Source organism: Microcaecilia unicolor, chromosome 3 (genome assembly GCF_901765095.1).
Source record: "Microcaecilia unicolor chromosome 3, aMicUni1.1, whole genome shotgun sequence".
NCBI classification, from domain to species: domain Eukaryota; kingdom Metazoa; phylum Chordata; class Amphibia; order Gymnophiona; family Siphonopidae; genus Microcaecilia; species Microcaecilia unicolor.
In genome coordinates, this window is record NC_044033.1 from 141,565,018 (window position 1) to 141,588,616 (window position 23,599).

The 23,599-nt window shown below is 48.4% G+C and overlaps 1 protein-coding gene across 3 annotated transcripts in view; it reads right to left on the reverse strand.

Annotated features, from left to right (window-relative positions):
- Positions 1–23,599, reverse strand: part of STRN (striatin) — a 370,558-nt gene that overhangs the window by 225,742 nt on the left and 121,217 nt on the right. For all 3 annotated transcript variants that reach the window (XM_030196411.1, XM_030196410.1, XM_030196412.1), the window contains exon 3: positions 10,474–10,547. In XM_030196411.1, coding sequence (XP_030052271.1) covers positions 10,474–10,547 — 74 coding nt within the window. The remainder of the gene's footprint in view (positions 1–10,473; positions 10,548–23,599) is intronic.

The window sequence follows — 23,599 nt, forward strand, 5'->3', positions numbered from 1 at the left end:
TCTGCCTAGTCCAGTTTTATTCTGAGTTCTTGCCTGGTTCTTGTTTGTTTATGTGTAGTTAGCTTTGGTTTTATTGTTTAGTTCCTAGTCTTGTTTCTGGTCTACATTTCCTTATCTTGTGTCTGTGTACCTTTATTAGTGGCTGCTTGGCAGCTTTTAGTCCTGACTCCCTCCTGTCTGTGTTTCTGTCTTAGTGGCTTGCCTGGCAGCTTGTAGTTTTGACTCTGTTGTGTATTTCCTGCTGGTATCCAGTTCCTGCCCAATCCGATAAATCCTGCCGGCCGCCTGCACCCAGGGGCTCAACTCCTGGGGAAAGGTGGTCAAGTGCAGGTGAAGCCTTGCTCCAGTCCTGTGTTCTAGTCCAAGTGTTCTTCTCCAGTGTGTTCCTGCTTTGCTTATCCCTGTCTGCAGTCCCTGCTTTGTGTGTGTGCTAGCCCAGTGCTGGTTGGGGTGGTTTTGCCTGCCACTGCCGCTCCTTGGCAGCGGCCCAAGGGCTCACAAACCTAGTTGCTGCTTTGAGACCTGACACTGGAAGTGGAAAATAAAGCGAATGCTACATACCTGTAGAAGGTATTCTCCGAGGACAGCAAGCTGATTGTTCTCACTGATGGGTGACGTCCACGGCAGCCCCTCCAATCGGAAACTTCACTAGCAAAAGCCTTTGCTAGTCCTCGCGCGCGCATGCGCGGCCGTCTTCCCGCCCGAACCGGCTCGTGTTCGTCAGTCCCATATGTAGCAAGACAAAGACAAGGGAAGACACAACTCCAAAGGGGAGGCGGGCGGGTTTGTGAGAACAATCAGCCTGCTGTCCTCGGAGAATACCTTCTACAGGTATGTAAAATTCGCTTTCTCCGAGGACAAGCAGGCTGCTTGTTCTCACTGATGGGGTATCCCTAGCCCCCAGGCTCACTCAAAACAACAACCATGGTCAATTGGGCCTCGCAACGGCGAGGACATAACTGAGATTGACCTAACAATTTATCCAACTAACTGAGAGTGCAGCCTGGAACAGAATAAACATGGGCCTAGGTGGGTGGAGTTGGATTCTAAACCCCGAACAGATTCTGAAGCACTGACTGCCCGAACCGACTGTCGCGTCGGGTATCCTGCTGCAGGCAGTAATGAGATGTGAATGTGTGGACAGATGACCACGTCGCAGCTTTGCAAATCTCTTCAATAGTGGCTGACTTCAAGTGGGCTACCGACGCTGCCATGGCTCTAACATTATGAGCCGTGACATGACCCTCAAGAGCCAGCCCAGCCTGGGCGTAAGTGAAGGAAATGCAATCTGCTAGCCAATTGGATATGGTGCGTTTCCCTACAGCCACTCCCCTCCTGTTGGGATCAAAAGAAACAAACAATTGGGCGGACTGTCTGTTGGGCTGTGTCAGCTCCAGATAGAAGGCCAATGCTCTCTTGCAGTCCAATGTGTGCAGCTGACGTTCAGCAGGGCAGGAATGAGGACGGGGAAAGAATGTTGGCAAGACAATTGACTGGTTCAGATGGAACTCCGACACAACCTTTGGCAAGAACTTAGGGTGAGTGCGGAGGACTACTCTGTTATGATGAAATTTGGTGTAAGGGGCCTGGGCTACCAGGGCCTGAAGCTCACTGACTCTACGAGCTGAAGTAACTGCCACCAAGAAAATGACCTTCCAGGTCAAGTACTTCAGATGGCAGGAGTTCAGTGGCTCAAAAGGAGGTTTCATCAGCTGGGTGAGAACGACATTGAGATCCCATGACACTGTAGGAGGTTTGACGGGGGGCTTTGACAAAAGCAAACCTCTCATGAAGCGAACTACTAAAGGCTGTCCTGAGATCGGCTTACCTTCCACACGGTAATGGTATGCACTAATCGCGCTAAGGTGAACCTTTACAGAGTTGGTCTTGAGACCAGACTCAGACAAGTGCAGAAGGTATTCAAGCAGGGTCTGTGTAGGACAAGAGCGAGGATCTAGGGCCTTGCTGTCACACCAGACGGCAAACCTCCTCCATAGAAAGAAGTAACTCCTCTTAGTGGAATCTTTCCTGGAAGCAAGCAAGATGCGGGAGACACCCTCTGACAGACCCAAAGAGGCAAAGTCTACGCTTTCAACATCCAGGCCGTGAGAGCCAGAGACCGGAGGTTGGTATGCAGAAGCGCCCCTTCGTCCTGTGTGATGAGGGTCGGAAAACACTCCAATCTCCACGGTTCTTCGGAGGATAACTCCAGAAGAAGAGGGAACCAGATCTGACGCGGCCAAAAAGGAGCGATCAGAATCATGGTGCCTCGGCGACCCAGAGCTCTCGGTACCGACACGGGAAGCAGACCGGTGTCGATGCTTCTTTGAGACTTCTTCAAACGAAGCATGTCACCGGAGCTTCCCGGCACCGACGAGGAGGGCGTAGAATCCAGCCGTCGCTTCCTCGGGGCCGAGGCCGAAGAAGGTCGGTCTCGGGGGGGCTGTACCGCAGGAGCCCTCAGGGTAGGGGGAGACCCACCCGAAGGCTCACCGCCACCAGCAGGGGAATGGACAGCCCTCACCTGCACTCCAGACGAAGCACCACCGTCCTCCGACATCAGCAGGAGTGGAGGTCCCGGTACCACCGACGCCGACGCAGCCTTCCGATGTCTCGGCCCCGATGCAGAGGGTCGATGCCTCGATGCACTCGATGCAGTCGCGGCCGAGGACAGAGGTCTTGACGCTGCCGACGTCGATGCACTCGATACTCCCGGTGCCGATGCCGACAAAGAGCCCGAGAACAAAACGTTCCACTGGGCCAATCTCGCTACCTGAGTCCTTTTTTGTAAAAGGGCGCAAAAACTACAGGCCTGCGGGCGGTGCCCAGCCCCCAGACACTGAAGACACGACGCGTGCCTGTCAGTGAGCGAGATTACCCGGGCGCACTGGGTGCACTTCTTGAAGCCGCTGGGAGACTTCGATGACATGGGCGGAAAAATCACGCTGGCGAAATCAAAACTCGTAATTGCGGTAAGGCACCAAAAAAGAGAGGAAGAAAAAATTCGACCCGAGGCCTCAAAAGGGCCTACCCCGAAAACAAAAAGAAACTTAACGGGGCAAAAACTGGAAATACCGGAAGGGGAAAAAGACCGAAAAGGCCTTCTTCCAAAATCCTTTTCCCCCTTTTTTTTTTTTTTTAGCGAAAAAGCCAAAAAGACGCGCGAGGTCGACTTAAGGGGCGCGAACGGCGTAACACGACCGTACCGAGCGCGGACAAAAGAAGACTGACAAACACGAGCCGGTTCGGGTGGGAAGACGGCCGCGCATGCGCGGTGCGCATCGGCGCGCGAGGACTACCAAAGGACTTTGCTAGAAAAGTGTTCCGATTGGAGGGGCTGCTGTGGACGTCACCCATCAGTGAGAACAAGCAGCCTGCTTGTCCTCGGAGAATCGAAGGTACGCCACACCCTAGCATAAGCTATCGAGGTGGATCTTTTCCGAGCCTACAGCATCGAAGCAATAACTGCGTCCGGATACCCTTTTCTTCTCAACCTCGCCCTTTCAAGGGCCAGGCCGTAAGATCATGAAGAGGGAGGAATCCTCCATCGTGACTGGCCCCTGCAGCAGGAGACTGTCCTGCGCCGGTAGCAGAAAGGACAATCAAACAGAATCCTGATCACATCTGCATACTAGGGTCGTCTGGGCCAATCTGGGGCCACTAGGATCACTCAACCGGGATGACTGGCAATGCGAGTCAGTAACCTGCCCACCAATGGCCACGGGGGAAAGGCATAGAGCAGGCCCCTGGACTAAGGTTGAAGAAAGGCATCGATGCCTTCTGAGCCCAGCTCTCATCCCCTGCTGAAGAAACGGGGAACCTTCGCATTGAATGTGGTGGCCATTAAGTCTATCTCTGGCATCCCCCAATGGGCAGTTATCTGATCGAAGGCCAGAGAGGACAGCTTCCACTTCCCTGGCTCCAACTGGTGGTGACTGAGAAAGTCCGCTTGCACATTCTGTGACCCCACTATATGAGCCGCTGTCAAGAACGAGAGATGAGTCTCTGCCCACCGGCAGATCAGAGCAGCCTCGCACGCTAGGGGTGCACTCCTGGTGCCCCCGACGGTTTACGTAGATGACCGCCATCGCACTGTATGAAAGAACTCGAACTGGGCAACCGCGGAGAAGAAACAGAGACTCTCGAAGGGCCAGACGAATTGCCAGTAACTCCAAGCAGTTGATGGACCGTGACACCTCTGTTGAAGTCCAAACGCCCTGGGCCATCTGTTGCAGGCAATGTGCCCCCTAGCCAGACAGTGACACATCTGTGGTCACTATCTTCCAGTCCAGGGTTGCCGGAGGAATGCTCGACACCAGCTTCTTTTGAATGAACCACCAGTGCATGATTGTGTGAAGACGGGCCAAACATGGCACTCGAACCTTGTAATCCTCTGAGAGCGGAGACCAACGGCTCAGAAGGTGTCACTGGAGGGGGCGCATGTGAGCTCTGACCCACTTTACCACGTCCAAGGTGAAGGCCATGGAACCTATAACTTGTACATAGTCCCAAGCCCGCGGGTTTGGAGTTTGAAACAGTGCTCGTAACTGAGCTGTAACCACTACTACTAATCATTTCTAAAGCGCTACTGGACGTACGAGGCGCTGTACACTTGAACATGAAGAGACAGTCCCTGCTCAACAGAGCTTACAATCTAATTAGGACAAACAGGACAAACAAGAGATAAGGGAATATTAAAGTGAGGATGATAAAATAAGGGTTCTGAACAAGTGAATAAGGGTTAGGAGTTAAAAGCAGCTTCAAAAAGGTGGGCTTTTAGCTTAGATTTGAAGATGGCCAGAGATGGAGCTTGATGTACCGGCTCAGGAAGTCTATTCCAGGCACATGGTGCAGCAAGATAAAAGGAACGGAGTCTGGAGTTAGCAGTGGAGGAGAAGGGTGCAGATAAGAGAGATTTACCCAGTGAATGGAGTTCCTGGGGAGGAATGTAGGGAGAGATGAGAGTGGAGAGGTGCTGCAGAGTGAATGCACTTATTGACCTATAGGTCAATAAGAGGAGTTTGAACTGTATGCGGAAGCGGATTGGAAGCCAGTGAAGTGACTTGAGGAGAGGGCTAATATGAGCATAACGACACTGGCGGAATATTAGTCGTGCAGCAGAATTTTGAACAGATTGAAGAGGAGAGAGATGGCTAAGTGGGAAAACTGTGAGATGAAAGTTGCAATAGACTAAGCGAGAGGTGATAAGAGTGTGAATGAGGGTTCTGGTAGTGTGCTCAGAAAGGAAAGGGCGAATTTTGCTGATATTATAGAGAAAGAAACAACAGGTTTTAGCAGTCTGCTAAATATGTGCAGAGAAGGAGAGGGAGAAGTCGAAGGTGACCCCAAGGTTACGAGCTGATGAGACAGGAAGGATGAGTGTGTTATCCACAGAAATAGAGAATGGGGGAGGAGGAGAGGTTGGTTTAGGGGGAAAGATAAGAAGCTCAGTCTTGGTCATGTTTAGTTTCAGATGGCGCTGAGACATCCAGGCAGCAATGTCAGACAGGCAGGCTGATACTTTGGCCTGGATTTTGGCTGAGATTTCTGGTGTGGAGAGGTAGATCTGGGCGTCATCAGTGTAAAGATGATACTGAAAACCATGGGATGAGATCAGAGTACCAAGGAAAGAAGTATAGATGGAGAAAAGAAGAGGTCCCAGGACAGATTCCTGAGGTACACCAACTGACAGTGGGATAGAAGTAGAGGAGGATCCACTAGAGTATACACTAAAGGTATGCTGGGAGAGATAAGAAGAAAACCAGGAAAGAACAGAGCCCTGAAATCCAAGTGAGGACAGCGTATCGTATATTGGTACTACAGCTATGAGCCTTGATTCAAGGCCTGAGTTTGGTTGAGGATTTAAAATGAGATAAAAACTTATAGGCCTGTAACTCTGACTTGAACTTCAGTGTTGCTCAAGGGCATATAAGCTATTGGGACACTGCAGAACAAACAGAAAACGGCAAGGGTGGGGGTCTAACTGACAAGAGTTGCATGAATGTGGCAATATGGTGGTCTGGTGGTCACAGATGTTCTTGAGAAGCAGAACAAAGATGGTTTCTCAGGAAGATGACCAGGTGTCACAGAAAGTGTTTTGAGGAAGATGTGGTCAAAAATGTAGAAATGAGGGGTGTTGCAAGAAGGTGGCTTTGTCTTCCAGTAAGGGGTGATCTTTTGCTAGCTTTTCCAGTAAATACACATTACCATGGGCCAATCAGTGTTAACTATGACATTAGCATAGATCCAACAGGGTGTGCTTACTGTCATATTACCCGTATCCTGAATGGACATATAAAAGTGAGTGTACTTCCTACTTCAAGCCAGAGAGACAGCCGAGCTGTCCTCTCCTATAAGAAACCAATCTGGATTGGCAAGTAATCCAATTGCTCTCTCATACGTAGCTTTGAGTCTGTTATAGCTACTAATTGGTTTTGAGTGGTAGAATATAACATTAAAGACTCAGTCCCAGAAAACACCTATGTGTAGCTGTGGTGCTATATTCCCATAACTAATTTGTTGTTCATGTTACCGGCATATTCTGTGGAGTCTCAGATATAAAAGTAATTTTATGTAGCAATGTTCTGTACTCCAAATGAAATATCACTTATCTGCTAATAATACAAATGATCTTGTGATAAATACCCACTTGTTTTCTCTTGATTATTGTCTCCGGAATTAGTTTAAGTGCACAGCTCTGGTAATTTAAGAGTCTGCATAATACGAGGTAAATATACCAGAAGCAGCCTTGGATGGGATTCATTCATCCCTAGATAGCAGTAACTGATTCACTGCACTGGGAGGAATAAATCTCACCTTAAATATTATACTGTATCAAGGAGTAGGCTGTGATCAACACTGTCAAAAGCAGCAGATAGATTGAGAAGGATGAAGATAGAATAGAGACCTTTGGATCTGGTCTGGAACAGATCATTGAAGACTTTAGCAAACGCTGTTTCAGTTGAATGAAGGGGCAAAAGCCAGATTGAAGTGGATCACGAATAGCTTGAGATGCAAGAAAGTCAAGGCAACGGCGGTGAACAACACATTCAAGTATCTTGGATAGGAAATGGAGGAGGGAGATGGGGCGATAGTTCGAAGGACAGGTAGGGTCCAATGAAGGTTTTTTAAGGAGTGGTGTGACTACGGCATGTTTGAAGGCACCAGGAACAGTTGCAGTGGACAGTGAAAGATTGAGGATATGACAGATAAAAGGGATGACAGTAGGAGAGACAGTGGTAAGTAGATGGGTGTGAATAGGATCAGAGGAACAGGTAGTTAGTTTTGAGGAGATAAGATGTGTAGTTTCCTCTTCAGTGATTTCAGAAAAGGAAGAAAAGGAGGCAGGTGTTGGAGGGTTGAGAGAATGGACTAAGGAAAGGAGAGGTGAAGGTGACCTGGTTAGAATTAGAATAACCGCTGTGCTCGAGCTGAAGGAATAGAAACTATCCCTGTTCGAGTAACGAAGCACACCCCCAAGTATTCCAGTATTTGGGAAGCCGTTAGGCTGCACTTCGGGAAGTTGATCACCCAACCAAGCAACTGAAGCAATCCGACCACTCAGTCGGTTGCCCACCGACTCTCCTTGAAAGAAGATGCCCACACAAACCAGTCGTCTAGATAGGAATGGACCTGAATCCCTTCCTTCCTGAGATAGGCTGCCACTACTACCAGGACCTTGGAAAAGGTCCGAGGCGCTGTGGCTAGACCGAAGGGCATCGCTTTGAATTGAAAATGACTACCGATCACTGCAAAGCGAAGAAACAGATTGGAATATTTTAAATAGGCCTCTTTGAGATCGAGAGACGTCAAAAACTCCCCTGGCTGTTATGCTGCGATCACCGATCAGAGGGTTTCCATGCGGAAAAGCCGAACCCGTAAGGACCTGTTGACGCACTTGAGATCTAAGACGGGTCGCCAAGAACCACCCTTTTTTGGCACCACAAAATAAATGGAGTATCGACTGCATCCTCTTTCTGCTGGGGGTACAGGCTGAACGGCACCCAGCCGTTGTAAGTTGAGGAGGGTGTGTCGAACGGCCCACACCTTGGCAGGACATTTGCAAGGAGATTCCAGAAAAGAGCCAATTCTAACTTGCAGCCGTCTCTGATAACCTCCAAGACCCATTCGTCGGATGTTACCCTGGTCCACTCCACCAGGAATAGGGACAGTCTGCTCCCAAAAACCAGCTGGATATGGACCAGTGCCCCATCATTAGACGGACCTGGTTGCGGGCTGGTTTCTATTACCGGAAAGGAAGGCCCGCCTGTTACCTCGAAAGGGCTGAGGCCTCTGAGAAGACCTTGCTCTCTGAAAAGAGGCCCCGCGACCTGGACAATAACGCCGTGCATCCCTAAACTTAGGTCTAGGTCCCGCCGGTCATACAAACTTGGACCTGTCCTCCAGCAGGCGCTGGCCCTAGAGTCACCAAGGTCCTTCACAATCTGTTCTAAGTCTGTCCCAAACAAAAGCTTTCCCCTAAAAGGAAGACTTGCTAAACGTGACTTAAAGGCCATGTCCCAGCAGATTATAAGACTTGCTAAACGTGACTTAGACGCCATGTCCCAGCAGATTATGCAGTTGTTCCTTCTCTTACTAGGTACCTCGAAATACTTCTTGAAATCAAACAGGTCCCAGATAACAAGTTCCCTCCACCAACTTCAACATATATTTCACAATATTCTTTTCATTCAATCATTTATTTTTTCTCATCATTTATTTTGCCTCAGAGGTACCCATTGCCCAGTCATAATTTCACCGGCAATTACTTTGGCACCTAAATCGTCATCGGCTATAACTATTCTTTAATTTATACATACTTAAAGCACTTATCTGTATAGGTATGCGGACTAGGGGTTCAAACAACGTCAGACATGCATGTTTCGCTATTAAGCTGTATCAAGGACTTCCCCCTTATGCCGTTTGGCACCAACCTAGCTACATTTCTTCCGGGATTCCCCCTGCGCAGCCACCCAGACACTGCCCCAATACTGCTTCCTGCTTCCCACAGTGGGATCAGCTTTTAACAACTTCGGCAGCTATTGTAAAGAAAAGAAAGGTAAAACCGCAACTGACCCAAAGGTGAAAGAAAATGTACAAATACACTGACCCTGGGAGAGCCAGCCATCAGACGTCCTTGCCTGTCGAACTCAGTGATGCTGGAAACACACTCACATCTTCTCCATCATTAAGCTCTTTATACTGGCCCAAACCAGTATCTCCCCTGCACCCAAGGATGTGGGCGTTAAAGAATTATGCCCCAATTTTTTTTACAGTGAGGAAGGAGAATGGAGGAAGGGTTAGAGAGGGGAGAAGGGTGTGGGAGGGACCTGGGGTGACCAGGTGTACCCCCTAAAGGTGGCACCGCTCAGCCACACACCCCAAAGCTCTACTGAACTGGGAGACCTAGAACAGGAGCCACCATCAGGTGAGACCAGGAGCTTGTGAGAGACCATCCATCCGCTTGATGGCGATAGAGAATACTAACTGACCAAGTAACATTCCATCCTATAAATCACTGCAGTTCAGCGCTCTCTATCTCCACCTGCTGGTAGATGGTCACAACCCACAAGTCTCTGGATTCATCTGCTGCTGACGCTAAGGAAGGGACCTTGGTCGAGTCCAAGGCAGGCACAGGACCTTGTCACACAGAGCTTTTTTTTTTAACTGGGAGTATTTTGGGACATTGGTGGAAAAATAGCCACAGCAAAATCAAATGGTTCAATAAAAAAAAAAAAAAAAAAACATTCACTGGTCAACAGGCACAACCCACAGGTTCTGGACTGGTCTTACCTTAGCGTCAGACCAAACGGTCATGAGCCCAACTCTTATTCAGCAGGTGAAGCAAACATTCCCTCAAGACCAAATGCAAAGGAAGAGGTTAAAAATGAGCAAACAAAACACTGATAAAGGGAAGCCCAAGCAAATTACACCACATGCCTTGAGATTAGCCTGGTAGAATATCTAGATAACAATGACCATGAATCCAAACTGATATTAGCAGACTGATGGAGGCTAGGTATTTTCCAGCAAAGTCAGGAAAAATGGGTGGCCAGAATTTTAGGCAATAATTCCAACAGCATCTAACAACAACAGCCTTGTTTTGATGGTGGTTAGATGACTAAGATTAGTGGTAAAAGACTAGGGGTGAGAGGGCCTGGGTACTGGTTTAAGTATGGGATCATAAATACTCATCTACCCAGTATGGAAATACATTTAAAAAACTGGCATGGATAAAGAACAATATCCTACAAGCTGTCAAGCTTCTACAGCCAGCAACCAGGATAGACCCCTAGCAATACAAAACAAAATCAGTGCAGACAATGGCCGAACTGGTCTTTATCTGCCATCATCTACTGTGAAAGCATCATAATTTAAAGCCACACAAACTGCTAACAAACTACTGAACTCCTGCCAGACAGCATGAAAAAAAAAGCACAATATATAATTTTTGTTGCTGTCAAAGAATCTTACCAGAATCATAGTTTGGGGGTTTCATATCTCCCTGATTCAACTCTGTCCCATATTTCAACTTGTGATACTTGGCCCTGAATGGAGGTAGGGAGGAGAAACAGAAACACACATCAATGAGAGCTTGTGGACAGAAATATTTATAGCATTAAAACTGACATATAGACACATAGTAAGCTTTAGTATAAAAAAAAATATTTTAGAGAGAATTCAAAGTATAGAGATTTATTTTTCATTTCCAGTCTCCATAGTATACTGACTTACTTTTTTTGGCCCATAGTTTTATTTTGCCGTTTTGTGCTTCAAGATGAAATTTGTATCTGATAACTACCATTGAGTCCTGCTGGACCAGTCTAGATCAGTGACTGGTAGTCCCAACCAGGCGATGGAGGCAGAAACCATTGAAGTTCAGTGACACAACCACCACAATAAGGACTGGTGCAGTCCTGCACTTCTTCAGTATGCTTTTTCCCAAGCAGATGTGGCTACACACTGGGAAAAAAAAAAACCACAGTAGCTTACCTGTAACGGTAGTTCTTCTTGGACAGATGATCATCTAGCCACATAGCTGAAGTGACTCCATGGCAACATCACTGCTCCAGCCCTCACAAAGAACTGAGAAAGCTTTCTGTGCATGTGCAAACATTCCAGCCACTGACAGTTAGTATAAATAATGAGTGTTGACTGTCTCCTGCTTAGTCAATCCAAAAAGCTAGCGACAACTCCGGGTCGGAGGGTGGATCTGTGTGGCTAGATGATCATATGTCCAAGGAGAACTACCGTTACAGGTAAGCAACTATTTTTTCTCCATGGACAGTATGATCATCTAGCCACACAGCTGAAGACTCCCAAGCTATGAACAGGAAACAATCTTTATTTATTTATATATATATATATATATATATATATATATATATATATATATATATATATATAAATATATATACACACACACATACCTGGAGTAGGAAGAGAGCTGATGCCTCATAAGACAAGACAATAAGACAGCTCTTCCAAAACCAGAATATGTGGAGGATGCTGCATTGATGCAGTAGTGTCTTATAAATGTATGCAGCGATAACCAAGTCACTGCTTTACAGTAGACATTACACGTAGATGTGCTGTAACATATGGTATTGAAGTGGAAGTTGATGTCTGTCATTGTTCATAACAAAAGATACAGTGCACAATCAATTGGGATAATGTATCCTTTGTTACTGGTTTAGGAAACATTGATGAGTGTAATGAAAGAAATAATTGAGATGGTCTGTTGGGATACTGTGTGTGTTTTAAGTAGACCTGTAGAGCTAGAGGACAATCCACAGTATAATGTCTTCGGGGTTCCTCAGAATGATGTGGAGGAGAGCAAAAAAACTGGTAAGGTAGGGATCATAAAAGTACCTTGTCATGTACAATTTGTGTGTACGGAGAATAGTAGACAAGAAATTGAATCTCTCTTATATGTCGTGCTGAAGTAAAGGTGATTAACAACAGAGTTTTACCGAGCGACAAATTTAAAATCTACCTTTTCCACTGGTTCAAAAGATGATCTGGTGAGAACATTTAATACGAGATTGAGATTTCAAACAATCACTGGCAGTTTAACAGGTGGTCGAATATGAAGGTGGTCTCATAAAATGTTTGATGACTGGATGTTAAGAGTGAGATCATCAATGGTGTCATGAAAAAGGAGAAAATATGTTTTCACTCAACATATAGTGAAGCTCTGGAACTCCTTGCCAAAGTAATAAAAGTGTCTCATGTAGTTGGTTTTAAGAAAAGATTTGTACAAATTCCTTGAGAAAAATCCATTAACTGTTATTAAGGTAGGCCAGGAGAAAGCCACTGCTTATCCCCAAAATTAAATAGCATGGAATCTTGCTACTTTTCAGGACTCTGCCAGGTACTTGTTACCTGGACTGGCCATGGTTGGAATCTGGGGAATGGGCTAGATCAACTCATGTTCTTATTCTACCCGTACCTCTTTCATGTGCAGCAAGTATGCCAAGCCAATTGCCTCCTTGATCTAATGAGTTATGGTGAAATTTGTGCTTACTTGCTAATTTCCTTTCTTTGAGTCCTGCTAGACCAGTCCAAGCAAGTGGGTCATGCTTCCCAAACAGCAGATGGAGACAGAGAACACCAACATTTCAATGACATCACCTGTATAAGGAGTGGTACAGCCAATATAATATTGACAAAGGAGATCTGAAACACTCAAATAACAATATGAATGAGTATAATGGAACTACATTATAAACTATTCAAATATAGATGAACATGAGACAAGGAGCAGCTACGTGGAATGGCCTGGAAAGCAGTGCCAGAAACCAGCTGCATGAAACAGCATTAAGAAACAATGTATTAGAGTAGTACCATAACCCACGGTCAGTCCCCATCCCCCACAAAATTATACATCTATATATAAACAGAGCTTGTAAGCCCAGAAAGTTTCCCTGGAAAAGTCTTAGCATTTTGCTCGACAACAAACCAATACTGGTGGGAAACACTAGCCGCTGGAGGAAATTCTATATACGGCACCTAAAAAAAAAAAAGCAGCGCTGAAATCGGTGCCGACTGGGTGTATTCTATAATCAGCACCTAAATTTAGGCGCCAATTGTAGTATATGCATAGTTGATATTTCAGCACCGATATCTGCACACATCCATTTACATCAAAAAACCTGGTGTAAATCTCAGTGTGTAGATTTAGGTGCACTGGGCCATGTTCAATAACTAGGCGCCTAAATTTTGGAACACTCATGAAACATCCATTTCCATGCCCTTTTTTGCCTCCACACGTTAGAAGTTCGGCACACATGACATTTGTAGTATGGAGTGTTACCACGATTTGGGTTTCTGCCTGGTACTTGTGACCTGGCTTGGCCACTGTTTGGAAAACAGGATACTGGGCTAGATCAACCATTGGTCTGACGAAGTACGCCTACTCATGTTCTTATGTATGTTCTTATGTCTCTGTCTTCTAGGACATGTCCTGGACTGGTCCAGCAGGAGACAAGAAAAGGAAATCAGCAGGTAAGAACTAGTTTCATCTTATTCATCCTACTAAACAAGCCGACATGAGTGGACCCAAATATAACAAATGGGCCTCTGAGACCAAATATGGAGCTCTATGGTGAAGTAACTAAAGTGTGCAGAAGTCCAAGAGGAACAAAAACAAGGCTCTTCCAGAATCTGTAATGCCCGGTGGTGGATCTGTTGAAAGAAGGATCCAAAATTCCAATTTTTCAAGAACTCTCCCCCACAGCAAGCTTTTGCCCGCAATACTCCAAGGCAGAAGGAAGATAGCAGTCCAAGGACTGAACTCAGGCCAGCCTGCAGTACACAACATGCCCATACTAAACCCTTACTCACAAAAGGAGGATTACAGTCAACTAGAATACCCAAACAAGGACCAGTCCTAGAACTGAGGGAATCACAGTCGGAATAGTCACCAAACTTCAACAGGAGGAGTGGCCTAGTGGTTAGGGTGGTGGACTTTGGTCCTGGGGAACTGAGGAAGTGAGTTCAATTCCCGGCACAGGCAGCTCCTTGTGACTCTGGGCAAGTCACTTAACCCTCCATTGCTCCCTGTAAGCTGCATTGAGCCTGCCATGAGTGGGAAAGTGCGGGGTACAAATGTAACAAAAACAAAAAAAAGGACAACTCAAAACAAGGTCCTAAGTCCAAGTACCTACGTCTGACAAGGGCAAAGGAAACCACACCAAGCTAAACTCAAAGCCTAAGCCCAAATTTCCACTACCAGTACACAGGGAGTAGCATTAGATTCCCAGACTACAGCTCCTGAGCCTGATGTCCTGTGTCAAAAACTATATTGGGCTTTATGAGGCAACTCCAAGTTTACTCTTCCCTGAATGACTGAGCTGAGAAAAATACCAAGGAACCGCACCCCAGGTACAATACAGACACTCACTGACTTAGGACTTAAAGCAGCTCACCCAGGGAGGAACTGGAACTTCCCTAGGGCTGAGGACTTGAGCTACCAACATGGACTACCAATGCTGCACTTGTATCCATGCAGAAGCACCAAGCTTGCCAGCTACAGACCAGAACCTCCTGAGCAGCCTCTGCTCTACAAAGTCAACAATTAGAAGAGGACTTCAACTGGAGATTAGCCACAAGAAGCCCAAGGTAAAGCCAAGCTGGATTTAGATAAAGGGACCATTTTTAATGCAATTGGACTTATCTGTGGCTTTTGATTTGACACATTAGAAGCGACCCCTCGTTCTGGGTGATGAGGGTCGGAAAACACTCCAATCTCCACGGTTCTTCGGAGGACAATTCCAGAAGAAGAGGGAACCAAATCTGACGCGGCCAGAAGGGCGTAATCAGGATCATGGTTTCACGATCTTGCTTGAGTTTCAGCAAAGTCTTCCCTACTAGAGGTATTGGAGGATACGCATACAGAAGGCCTGTCCGCAATGTATATGAAAGGCATCTGATGCGAGTCTGTCGTGGGCCTGAAGCCTGGAGCAGAACTGAGGGACCTTGTGATTGATCTGAGTGGCAAAAAGATCCACCGACGGGGTGCGCCACGCTCGGAAGATCTTGTGGGATATGCTCATATTCAGCAACCACTCGTGAGGTTGCATTACCCTGCTCAGTCTGTCTGCCAGACTGTTGTTTACGCATGCCAGATAAGTGACTTGGAGAAACATGCCATGATGGTGCGCCCCAGAGCCAAATCTGGATGGCTTCCTGACACAGAGGGTGAGGTTCAGTGTCCCCCTGCTTGTTGGTGTAGTACATTGCAGCCGGTTGTCTGATTGAATTAAGATAATTTGGTTGGACAGCAGATCTCTGAAGGCCTTTAGCACATTCCAAATCACTCGAAGTTCCAGGAAGTTGATCTGAAGACCTGTTTCCTGGAAGGACCAGGCTCCAGGATTCTGAAGCCCATCTACATGAGCCCCCCACCCCAGGAGAGATGCATCCGTAGTCAGCACTTTCTGCGGCTGAGGAATTTGGAATGGTTGTCCCATGGTCAAATAGGATCGAACTGTCCACCACTGAAGAGAATGCCAAAAGTCAGTGGACAGCTGGATGACATCTTCTAGATTCTCCACAGCTTGATATCACTGAGAAGCTAGGAAGCAGACCTCATATGCAAACATGCCATGGGTGTTAACATGAACTGTGGAGGCCATGTGCCCCAAGAGTCTCAACATCTGCTGAGCTGTTACTTGCTGAGACACTAGAACAGTGGACACCAGGGACAGAAGGTTGTCTGCCCATGCCTTGGGGAGATAGGCCTGAATTGTCTTCATGTCCAGCAATGCTCCAATGAATTGCAATTTTTGAACAGGAGTGAGATGGGACTTGGCATAATTTATTACAAACCCTAGTAGTTCCAGTGTTTGGATAGTCATCCGCATGTACTCTCGAGCACCCTCCTCTGAGATGCTCTTCAACAGCCAATGTCGAGAAAAGGGAGCACATGCACTCCCAGTCTGCGTAGCGACGCTGCAACTACTGCGAGGTATTTTGTAAATACCCTGGGAGCTGAAGCTAGACCAAATGGTAGTACGAGGTACTGAAAGTGCTGCGTTCCCAGCCGAAATCGAAGATACTTCCTGTGAGCTGGAAGTATCGAGATGTGTGTGTATGCATCCTTTAAGTCCAGAGAGCATAGCCAATCATTTTCCTGAATCATGGGAAGAAGGGTGTCCAGGTAAACCATCCTGAACTTTTCTCGGACAAGGAATTTGTTTAGGGCCCTTAGGTATAGGATGGGATGCATCCCCCCTGTTTACTTCTGCACAAGGAAGTCCCTGGAATTGAAACCCAGCCCTTCTTCCCCTGGTGGAACGGGTTTGACCCGCATGGGCCTTTAGAAGGGCGGAGAGTTCCTCTGCAAGTACCTGCCTGTGTTGGGCGCTGTAGGAATAAGCTCCCGGTGGGCAATTTGGAGGTTTGGAGTATCCTAACTGGACTATTTAAAGAACCCACCAGTCGGAGGTTATGAGAAGTCACCGTTGGTGTAAAAAACATTAACCTCCCTCCAACCAGCAAGTCATCCAGCACAGATACTGTTATTGCAGCTATGCTTTTCTGGAGCCAGCCAAAAGCCCGTCCCTTGCTTTTGCTAGGGAGCAGCAGAGGCCTTGGGTACACACTGTTGACAGGAACGAGCACGCTGGGGCTGAGCAGGTCGGCAGGAAGCCAGAGTGTACCTACGCCCTGCATACGAATAGGGAGCACTACGCGACCCACCAAAAAAACCTCCTAGTTGAGGAGGATATAGCAGAAGGCGCCCGGCGGGAGAAAGAAGCCATAGCATCTGTGTGCTTCTTGATCTGGTCGACCAGATCTTCTACCTTCTCTCCGAAAAGGTTATCCCCCCCAGCAAGGCACATCCGCAATCCTCTGCTGGACCAAATGGTCTAGGTCAGAGACATGCAGCCATAAGAGTCTGCGCATCGCTATACCTTGAGCAGAGATTCTGGATGCTACATGAAAAGTGTCGTAAGCGCCCCTGGCCAGGAATTTATGACATGCCTTCTGCTGCCTAACCACCTGGCAAAAAAGTTCAGCCTGCTCCGGAGGGAGGGCATCGACCAAACTAGACAGTTGCCTCACTGAGTTCCGCAAGTGAATGCTCGCAAAGAGCTGGTAAGATTGGATACGGGCAGCAAGCATAGCGGCCTGATATGTCTTCCTCCCAAAAGAATCCAAGGTCCTAGATTCTCTGGCTGAGGGTGCCGAGGCATAGTCTCTAGAACTCTTGTCTCTCTTGAGGGCGGAGTCCACCACCATGGAGTTATGGGTTAACTGAGACCTCATCAACCCAGGTTCACCTTGGATCAGATACTGGGAATCAGTCTTCTTTGGGATCACTGGGCCAGACAGAGGGAACGACCAGTTTCACATAAGGATTTTCCATAGTACCTTATGTAAAGGAGCCGTTAATGGCTCCTTAGGTTGAGAGGTGTAGTCCAGGACCTCGAGCATCTCAGCCCTAGGCTCATCCTCCACATCTACAGGGAATGTAATGGCTCCAGCCATTTCCTGCACAAACGATGAAAAGCAGAGGCTCTCAGGAGGAGACAGTCTCCTTTCAGGTGGAGGGGAAGGTTCAGAGGAAATCCCAAAGGACTCACTGGAGGAAAAGTACCTGGAATCTTCCTCTGACTCCCACAAGTGTTCCTCCTCAGTGTCTGCGAGCACCTCCCTCAGGGACCTCCAAGACTGAACCTGCCTCGACACCGAAGACCTACGGCCTCAATGGCGATGTTGAGAGGCCGACGCCCGCATGGACTGCAATGAAGCTTCCTCCACCGACGTCAATGAGAAGCCGACCTGGGTGGCACCCGAAACTGGAGCCACAAGTGGCACTGAGCTCAGGGACCTCACCACAGGTGGAGGGCCAGACGGCATGGCAGGCACAAGCACCACCAACACTGAAGCAGACTGGCGCAGCAGTCCTTCCAGAAGCTCTGGCCTGTATGTGCTCGTCGAGAGCCGCCATCGGAGAAGGCTGCAGGGCTGGTGGAGCAGTCGGTGGCAGAGTCACCTGAGGCTCGAGAGCATGAACTGAACTGTTGAGAAGCCGATGCATCGGCACTTTCTGTATGGAGGGGGGGAGCGGTCCTTCCGGTGCCAACACTTCTCAGGTGCCGAATCCCTCTGCATCCTGGAGCTCCCAGCACTGTGTATCAAGGGGGAACGGTGTCTGTGCTTCTTAGCCTTCACTCAATGCACCTCACCAAGGCTCCTCAGTGCCAACGAGGACAGCGTCTAATCCCCACGTCGCCTTGGGGTCAGGTCCGACAATGGCCGATCCCGGGGGGGCTGCACAGCATGAGGCCTCGAGGTAGGTGGAGACCAACTCACTGCTCCCAACGTGCTGTGGCCTCTCGGCAGCCATGACTACCTCCACTCTAGACGTCAATGCGTCCCTCGATGTTGACGACGCCAACGTCGAAGGACTGGACTGAGCCCCAAAAGGTTTCTCTCTCTGAGCTTCTCGAGCAAGTCAAGTCCTTTTCTTCATATGAAGGCAAAGAACACAACGAGCTGGGCTATGGTCGGGCCTAAGGCACTGGATATACCAAGAATGGGTATCTGTGCCTGAGATGGTTCGATTGCACCAAGTACAACGTCTGAAGCCGCTGGAAGTCTTTGATGACATGGAAGGGAAGAACAAACAGGCGAAATCAAATGGCTCGATTGTGCAGAGAAAAAGAGGCACAAAAATGGAGAAACCTGACCGCGCGGCCTAAAAGACGGCCGCTACGAAAATAAAGGAAACTTTAACAAGGGAAAACAAACTAAAGAAAATAAAGGGAAAACCTATATATACATATATTTTATTTTTAAAACAGAATGAAAAACGAAAGAAAAAATACTTCAAAACTTGAAGAAGGCTCTTTCCCGGGCACACACAGAGGAAGCACAGAAAAAGCTGTTGCTCCTCGCATGGAGTTTAAAAAAAAAAAAAACTGAAGAGCGCAGTCGCGCAACGGGTGAGAAGTCAGTCTGCGCAGTGCGGCGCAGCACGCGTGCCAGAAGGCTCTAGCAAACTTAGTTTTTGCCATGTTTTTATGCCAATTCTTGGGCCGACACGGATCATCAACCCATGTGCGAGCATAATTCAGCCTGCTTGTCCTCAGAAAATAACATATTACAGACTTAGCTTCTTTGTACTCTGAGCTAAGAACGACATTACATAAGACTCCTGAGAAGGAGGGGTGCGGAGCACTGACAGTTTCATGCCGCTGGAGAACTAGCTGCTTGATAGGTGTCTGTGCCGGCTTTACCCTTTGATTGTGTATCGTATCCTAATTACCTTGCTTCATTTTGCTACAAAATGGTTTCTTATTTTTACTAATTATTTGTAAGAATAAACATTACCAACGTGAGAAGATTTTGTTTGCAGTTTTTTGACTCACTTCCCAGCTCAGTGTCTCAAGAGTTGCAGCCCGGGTAGGGTGTGTGGGGAGAACTGGGACTGGTCCCATTTGGGAAGTCCTAGCTCATCTCTGACTCACACAGTGCTTATTGTGGGCCTTTAGCCCACACACTAGAGTGCCTTCCCCCCATCCCTGGGGTGAGACCATCAAGTAGGCTGAACCTGTTTGGAAGACCAGGAGTGACCCCAGGCCCTATGATGAGCCTTGCTGGGGGAAACTCTGCTAGCTGTCCTTGCCTTGTCCTCAGCCTGAGGCCTGGCTTCATCCAAGTTCTCTAGCACTTTCTTCAAATCCTCCCCATAAAGTTTACTTCTGAAAGGGAGCTTGCTGAGCTGCAATTCAGAAGCTTAATTTGTGGACCAATTCCAGAGCACACACCATACTACCATCGTCGAAGACCCAGACCTGGCCCCAATAAGAATGGGGTCACAGAGCGCACCTACCACAAAGGCGGCTCCCCACTCGAACTGAGTCATCTAAAGAGACACTGGGGAACTGTTAGACACAAAGAAGCACTGCCTGTGCATAGGGTTCCATACGTCCAGTTTTACTTGGACACGTCCGGGCGGGTTTTGCCAGCCTGCCCGTCTGTCTAGATTTGCGGACGAATGGGCAGGCAGGCCTCAGGATGTCCTATCCTCCCCTTCTTTACCTTAGTGTGGTGCCCTGGTGGTCTAGTGACCTCTTTGGGGCAGGAGAGTCCCCTCTTTCCTGCCTAGCGTGTCTGCAGTCTTGCTCCCAGCACCACTTCAAAATGGCTGACATGAGTTCATGCGGCAGCCTCGCGGGACTTCCACAGAAGTCTTGCATGGTCACTGTTAAGATTTGGCCCATGTTTCATACTCTCATTCATCTCGCCACCTGGTGGCTAGACCTGGTGGATGCTATGGATTGACTGCTGGCTGTTTCCCATGTTCCAGAAGGTACTCCGGTCCGGTCCGGATCTTCCAGCCCTCCGGACTGTCTTGGGAGTTTTTGGAACTAAGCAGTGCCCGTACCTGGTGACCTCCCTTGTACTTTGCCTTCATTAACCACCTGGATGCTTTCTAGTTTGCCTTGCAACAGAGGTCCTCAGAGGAGTTTCCCTTGGCAAGAGTTGTTGCAGTGTGTCTGTGCTATTTTCCGGTTTCAGCTTTGGCCCTGCTTATCTCCTGGTTTATTCTACTGTCTGCTGCCTGCCCAGGACCTGGCTTGTCTCCTTGTTGGTATCCTGTTCCTGCCCTGTCTGTTAAGTCCTGCCGGCCGCCTGCACCCAGGGGCTCAACTCCTGGGGAAGGGCGGTCAAGTTCAGGTGAAGTCCAGCGGTTTTCTGTCAGAGGTCTGCCCTGTCTTGTGATTTGGGTGATTCTCCTGCCGCTGTCGCTCCTCAGTAGGGGTCCAAGGGCTCACTAACCCAGTGGTTTCACAGGAAGCCTGACAGATTGCAAGGCCATGAGCTCGGAGGGATCACCCGTATTGCAGACGCTCCAGGAGCACTCTCGGAACGTTTCACGGATCAGGAACCTCCTCCATACTGTGGAGGTCCGTTTAGGCCAACTGGAGAGCCTTATGGCGGCATCTACAAAAGCAGCCATTTCTCCAGCTTCGAGTCCAGATTTAGCACCAGCAGAAGCTGCTGTCACGTCAGGTATCCGTCTTAAGTCACCCCCGAGATATGACGGCAACCCTAAGGACTGTAGAGGTTTTCTCGATCAGTGTGAAATAATTTTTGAACTCCAGGCCAGATACTTTCCTCCTGATAGAACCCGGCTAGCTTATATTATGTCACTGTTGTCTGGGCAAGCGTTAGCCTTGGCGTCTCCCCTGTGGGAGAAGAATGACCCGGTGCTTCAGGATCTCCGCAGTTTCCTGGACCAATTTAAATGAGTGTTCGAAGAACCTGGGAAAGTTACCTCTGCCACTTCGGCACTCTTGAGATTAAAGCAGGGAACGCAGACTCTGGGCGACTATGTCATTAGGTTCTGCACTCTAGCTTCTGAGTTGGCCTGGAATAGTGAAAGCTTGGTCGCGGCCTTCTGGCAGGGATTGGCGCCCCAAATAAAGGATGAGTTGGCCGGATGTGTACTTCCTACCAGGTTAGATGAACTGATTGTACTCTGCAATACGATTGATATTCGATTCCAGGAGCATAGCCGAGAACGGCGCTCCCCAGAAAGGATGGGGTTTAAAACACCTAGTCATCAGTATGGGCCACAGATGTCTAGTGGCCAGGAGGCCTCTCCCCTGCCACCCGTAGAACCCATGCAGTTGGGGCATACTCCTCTCACGATGCAAGAAAAACAGAGGCGGCGGACCCTCAACCTTTGCCTGTATTGGGTGATAATGGACACTATGCGGCTAGGTGTTCACTTAAACCGGCACCCTTGGATCAGGGTATGATGGCAGGCACTATTGTAAGTCTATCTTCTGGCATTCTTCGTACCCAATTCCTAGTGCCAGCAGTGCTCGATTTAGGTCACAGAAAGGAGCATACTGAAGTCTTTCTGGACTCTGGGGCTGGTGGAAACTTTATAGCCGAGTCCCTGGTCCATCAATTTAACATTCCTATACAAGAATTACCTAAGACCATTCCACTCTTTTCAGTTTATGGGCACATTCAAGGTTATGTGAATACCCAGACGGGCCTGGTGAGCTTGTGCATTGGTGATCACAGGGAAGACATTTCCCTATACATCCTCCAGTCAGCAGTGCAACCCATTGTTTTGGGACTACCTTGGCTACAGAGACACAATCCGACCTTAGACTGGGGTAACGGTGAGATCTTGGACTGGGGTGAGTCTTGCAGGAAACTGTGCCTCACTCCTGATGCCGGGAGTACTGACAGCGAACAGCAGGACCAAGACCCTGATGCTTGGATGAATATTAGTGACTCAGAGTCTCAGGATTCAGATGCCTCTGCAATTGGTCTGAGCGTCGCTTGTATTTTACCCCAGGTCGAGCAGTTCCAAGCTGGAGCCCGCAACGCATCCAAACCCCAGGTTCCATCCAAGAGGGGTCTGAAGAAGACTCCTCGAGGCGGGTTGTCTCGCACCTTACCTAGAAGACAGGTCCCAGGTCCTAAGGTTCAGGACAGTCCTGGTATTCGGAGATCTAAGAGGTTTAAGGATAGCTCACAGCAAGCTATGGTCTGTAGCTCTACTCTAATGCTGAGCACTCGATCCAGCTCTGTTGACAAAACCCAACCTCGCCATCAACTGGCCATCTCACAACCTGCGCCTAGTGCTATGATGGTGGACTACACACCTAAACTCACCAGCAGATGCCACCAAAAATATCCATGGAAACCTAGAACCCAGAGAAGTCCAAGGAGGCCTTGATGGGGGAGGTACTGTTACGATTTGGCCCATGTTTCATGCTCTCATTCATCTCGCCACCTGGTGGCTAGACCCGGTGGCTGCTATGGATTGATTGCTGGCTGTTTCCCATGTTCCAGAAGGTACTCCGGTCCGGATCTTCCAGCCCTCCGGATTGTCTTGGAAGTTTTTGGAACTAAGCAGTGCCCGTACCTGGTGACCTCCCTTGTACTTTGCCTTCATTAACCACCTGGATGTTTTCTAGTTTGCCTTGCAACAGAGGTCCTCAGAGGAGTTGGCGAGAGTTGTTGCAGTGCATCTGTGCTATTTTCCGGTTTCAGCTTTGGCCCTGCTTATCTCCTGGTTTACTGGACTATCAGCTGCCTGCCCAAGACCCGGCTTATCTTTTGGTTTATGCTACTGTCTGTTGCCTGCCCAGTACCCGGCTTGTCTCCTTGTTGGTATCCTGTTCCTGCCCTGTCTGGTAAGTCCTGCCGGCCGCCTGTACCCAGGGGCTCAACTCCTGGGGAAGGGCGGTCAAGTGAAGGTGAAGTCCAGCGGTTTTCTGTCAGAGGTCTGCCCTGTCTTGTGTTTTGCGTGATTCTCCTGCCGCTCCTCGGCAGAGGTCCAAGGGCTCACTAACCCAGTCACTGAACTCTCAGCAGCAATTTTGAATCTGCACTGGGAGCAAGAGAGATCTACAGCCTCACTGGGAAGGAAAGAGGGGGCTCTTTCCTACCCCAAACAGGCCACTAGGCCACCAAGGCACTACAATAAGGTACAGGAGGAGAGAGGTAGTGGAGTCATGTGTGTGGCGGGAGGCTGGAAAATTCGAGAAAGGATATACATGGGGGGGAGACATAGGAAATCTAGCTTTCTTTTGGGGGGGGGGGTAAAAGTGAC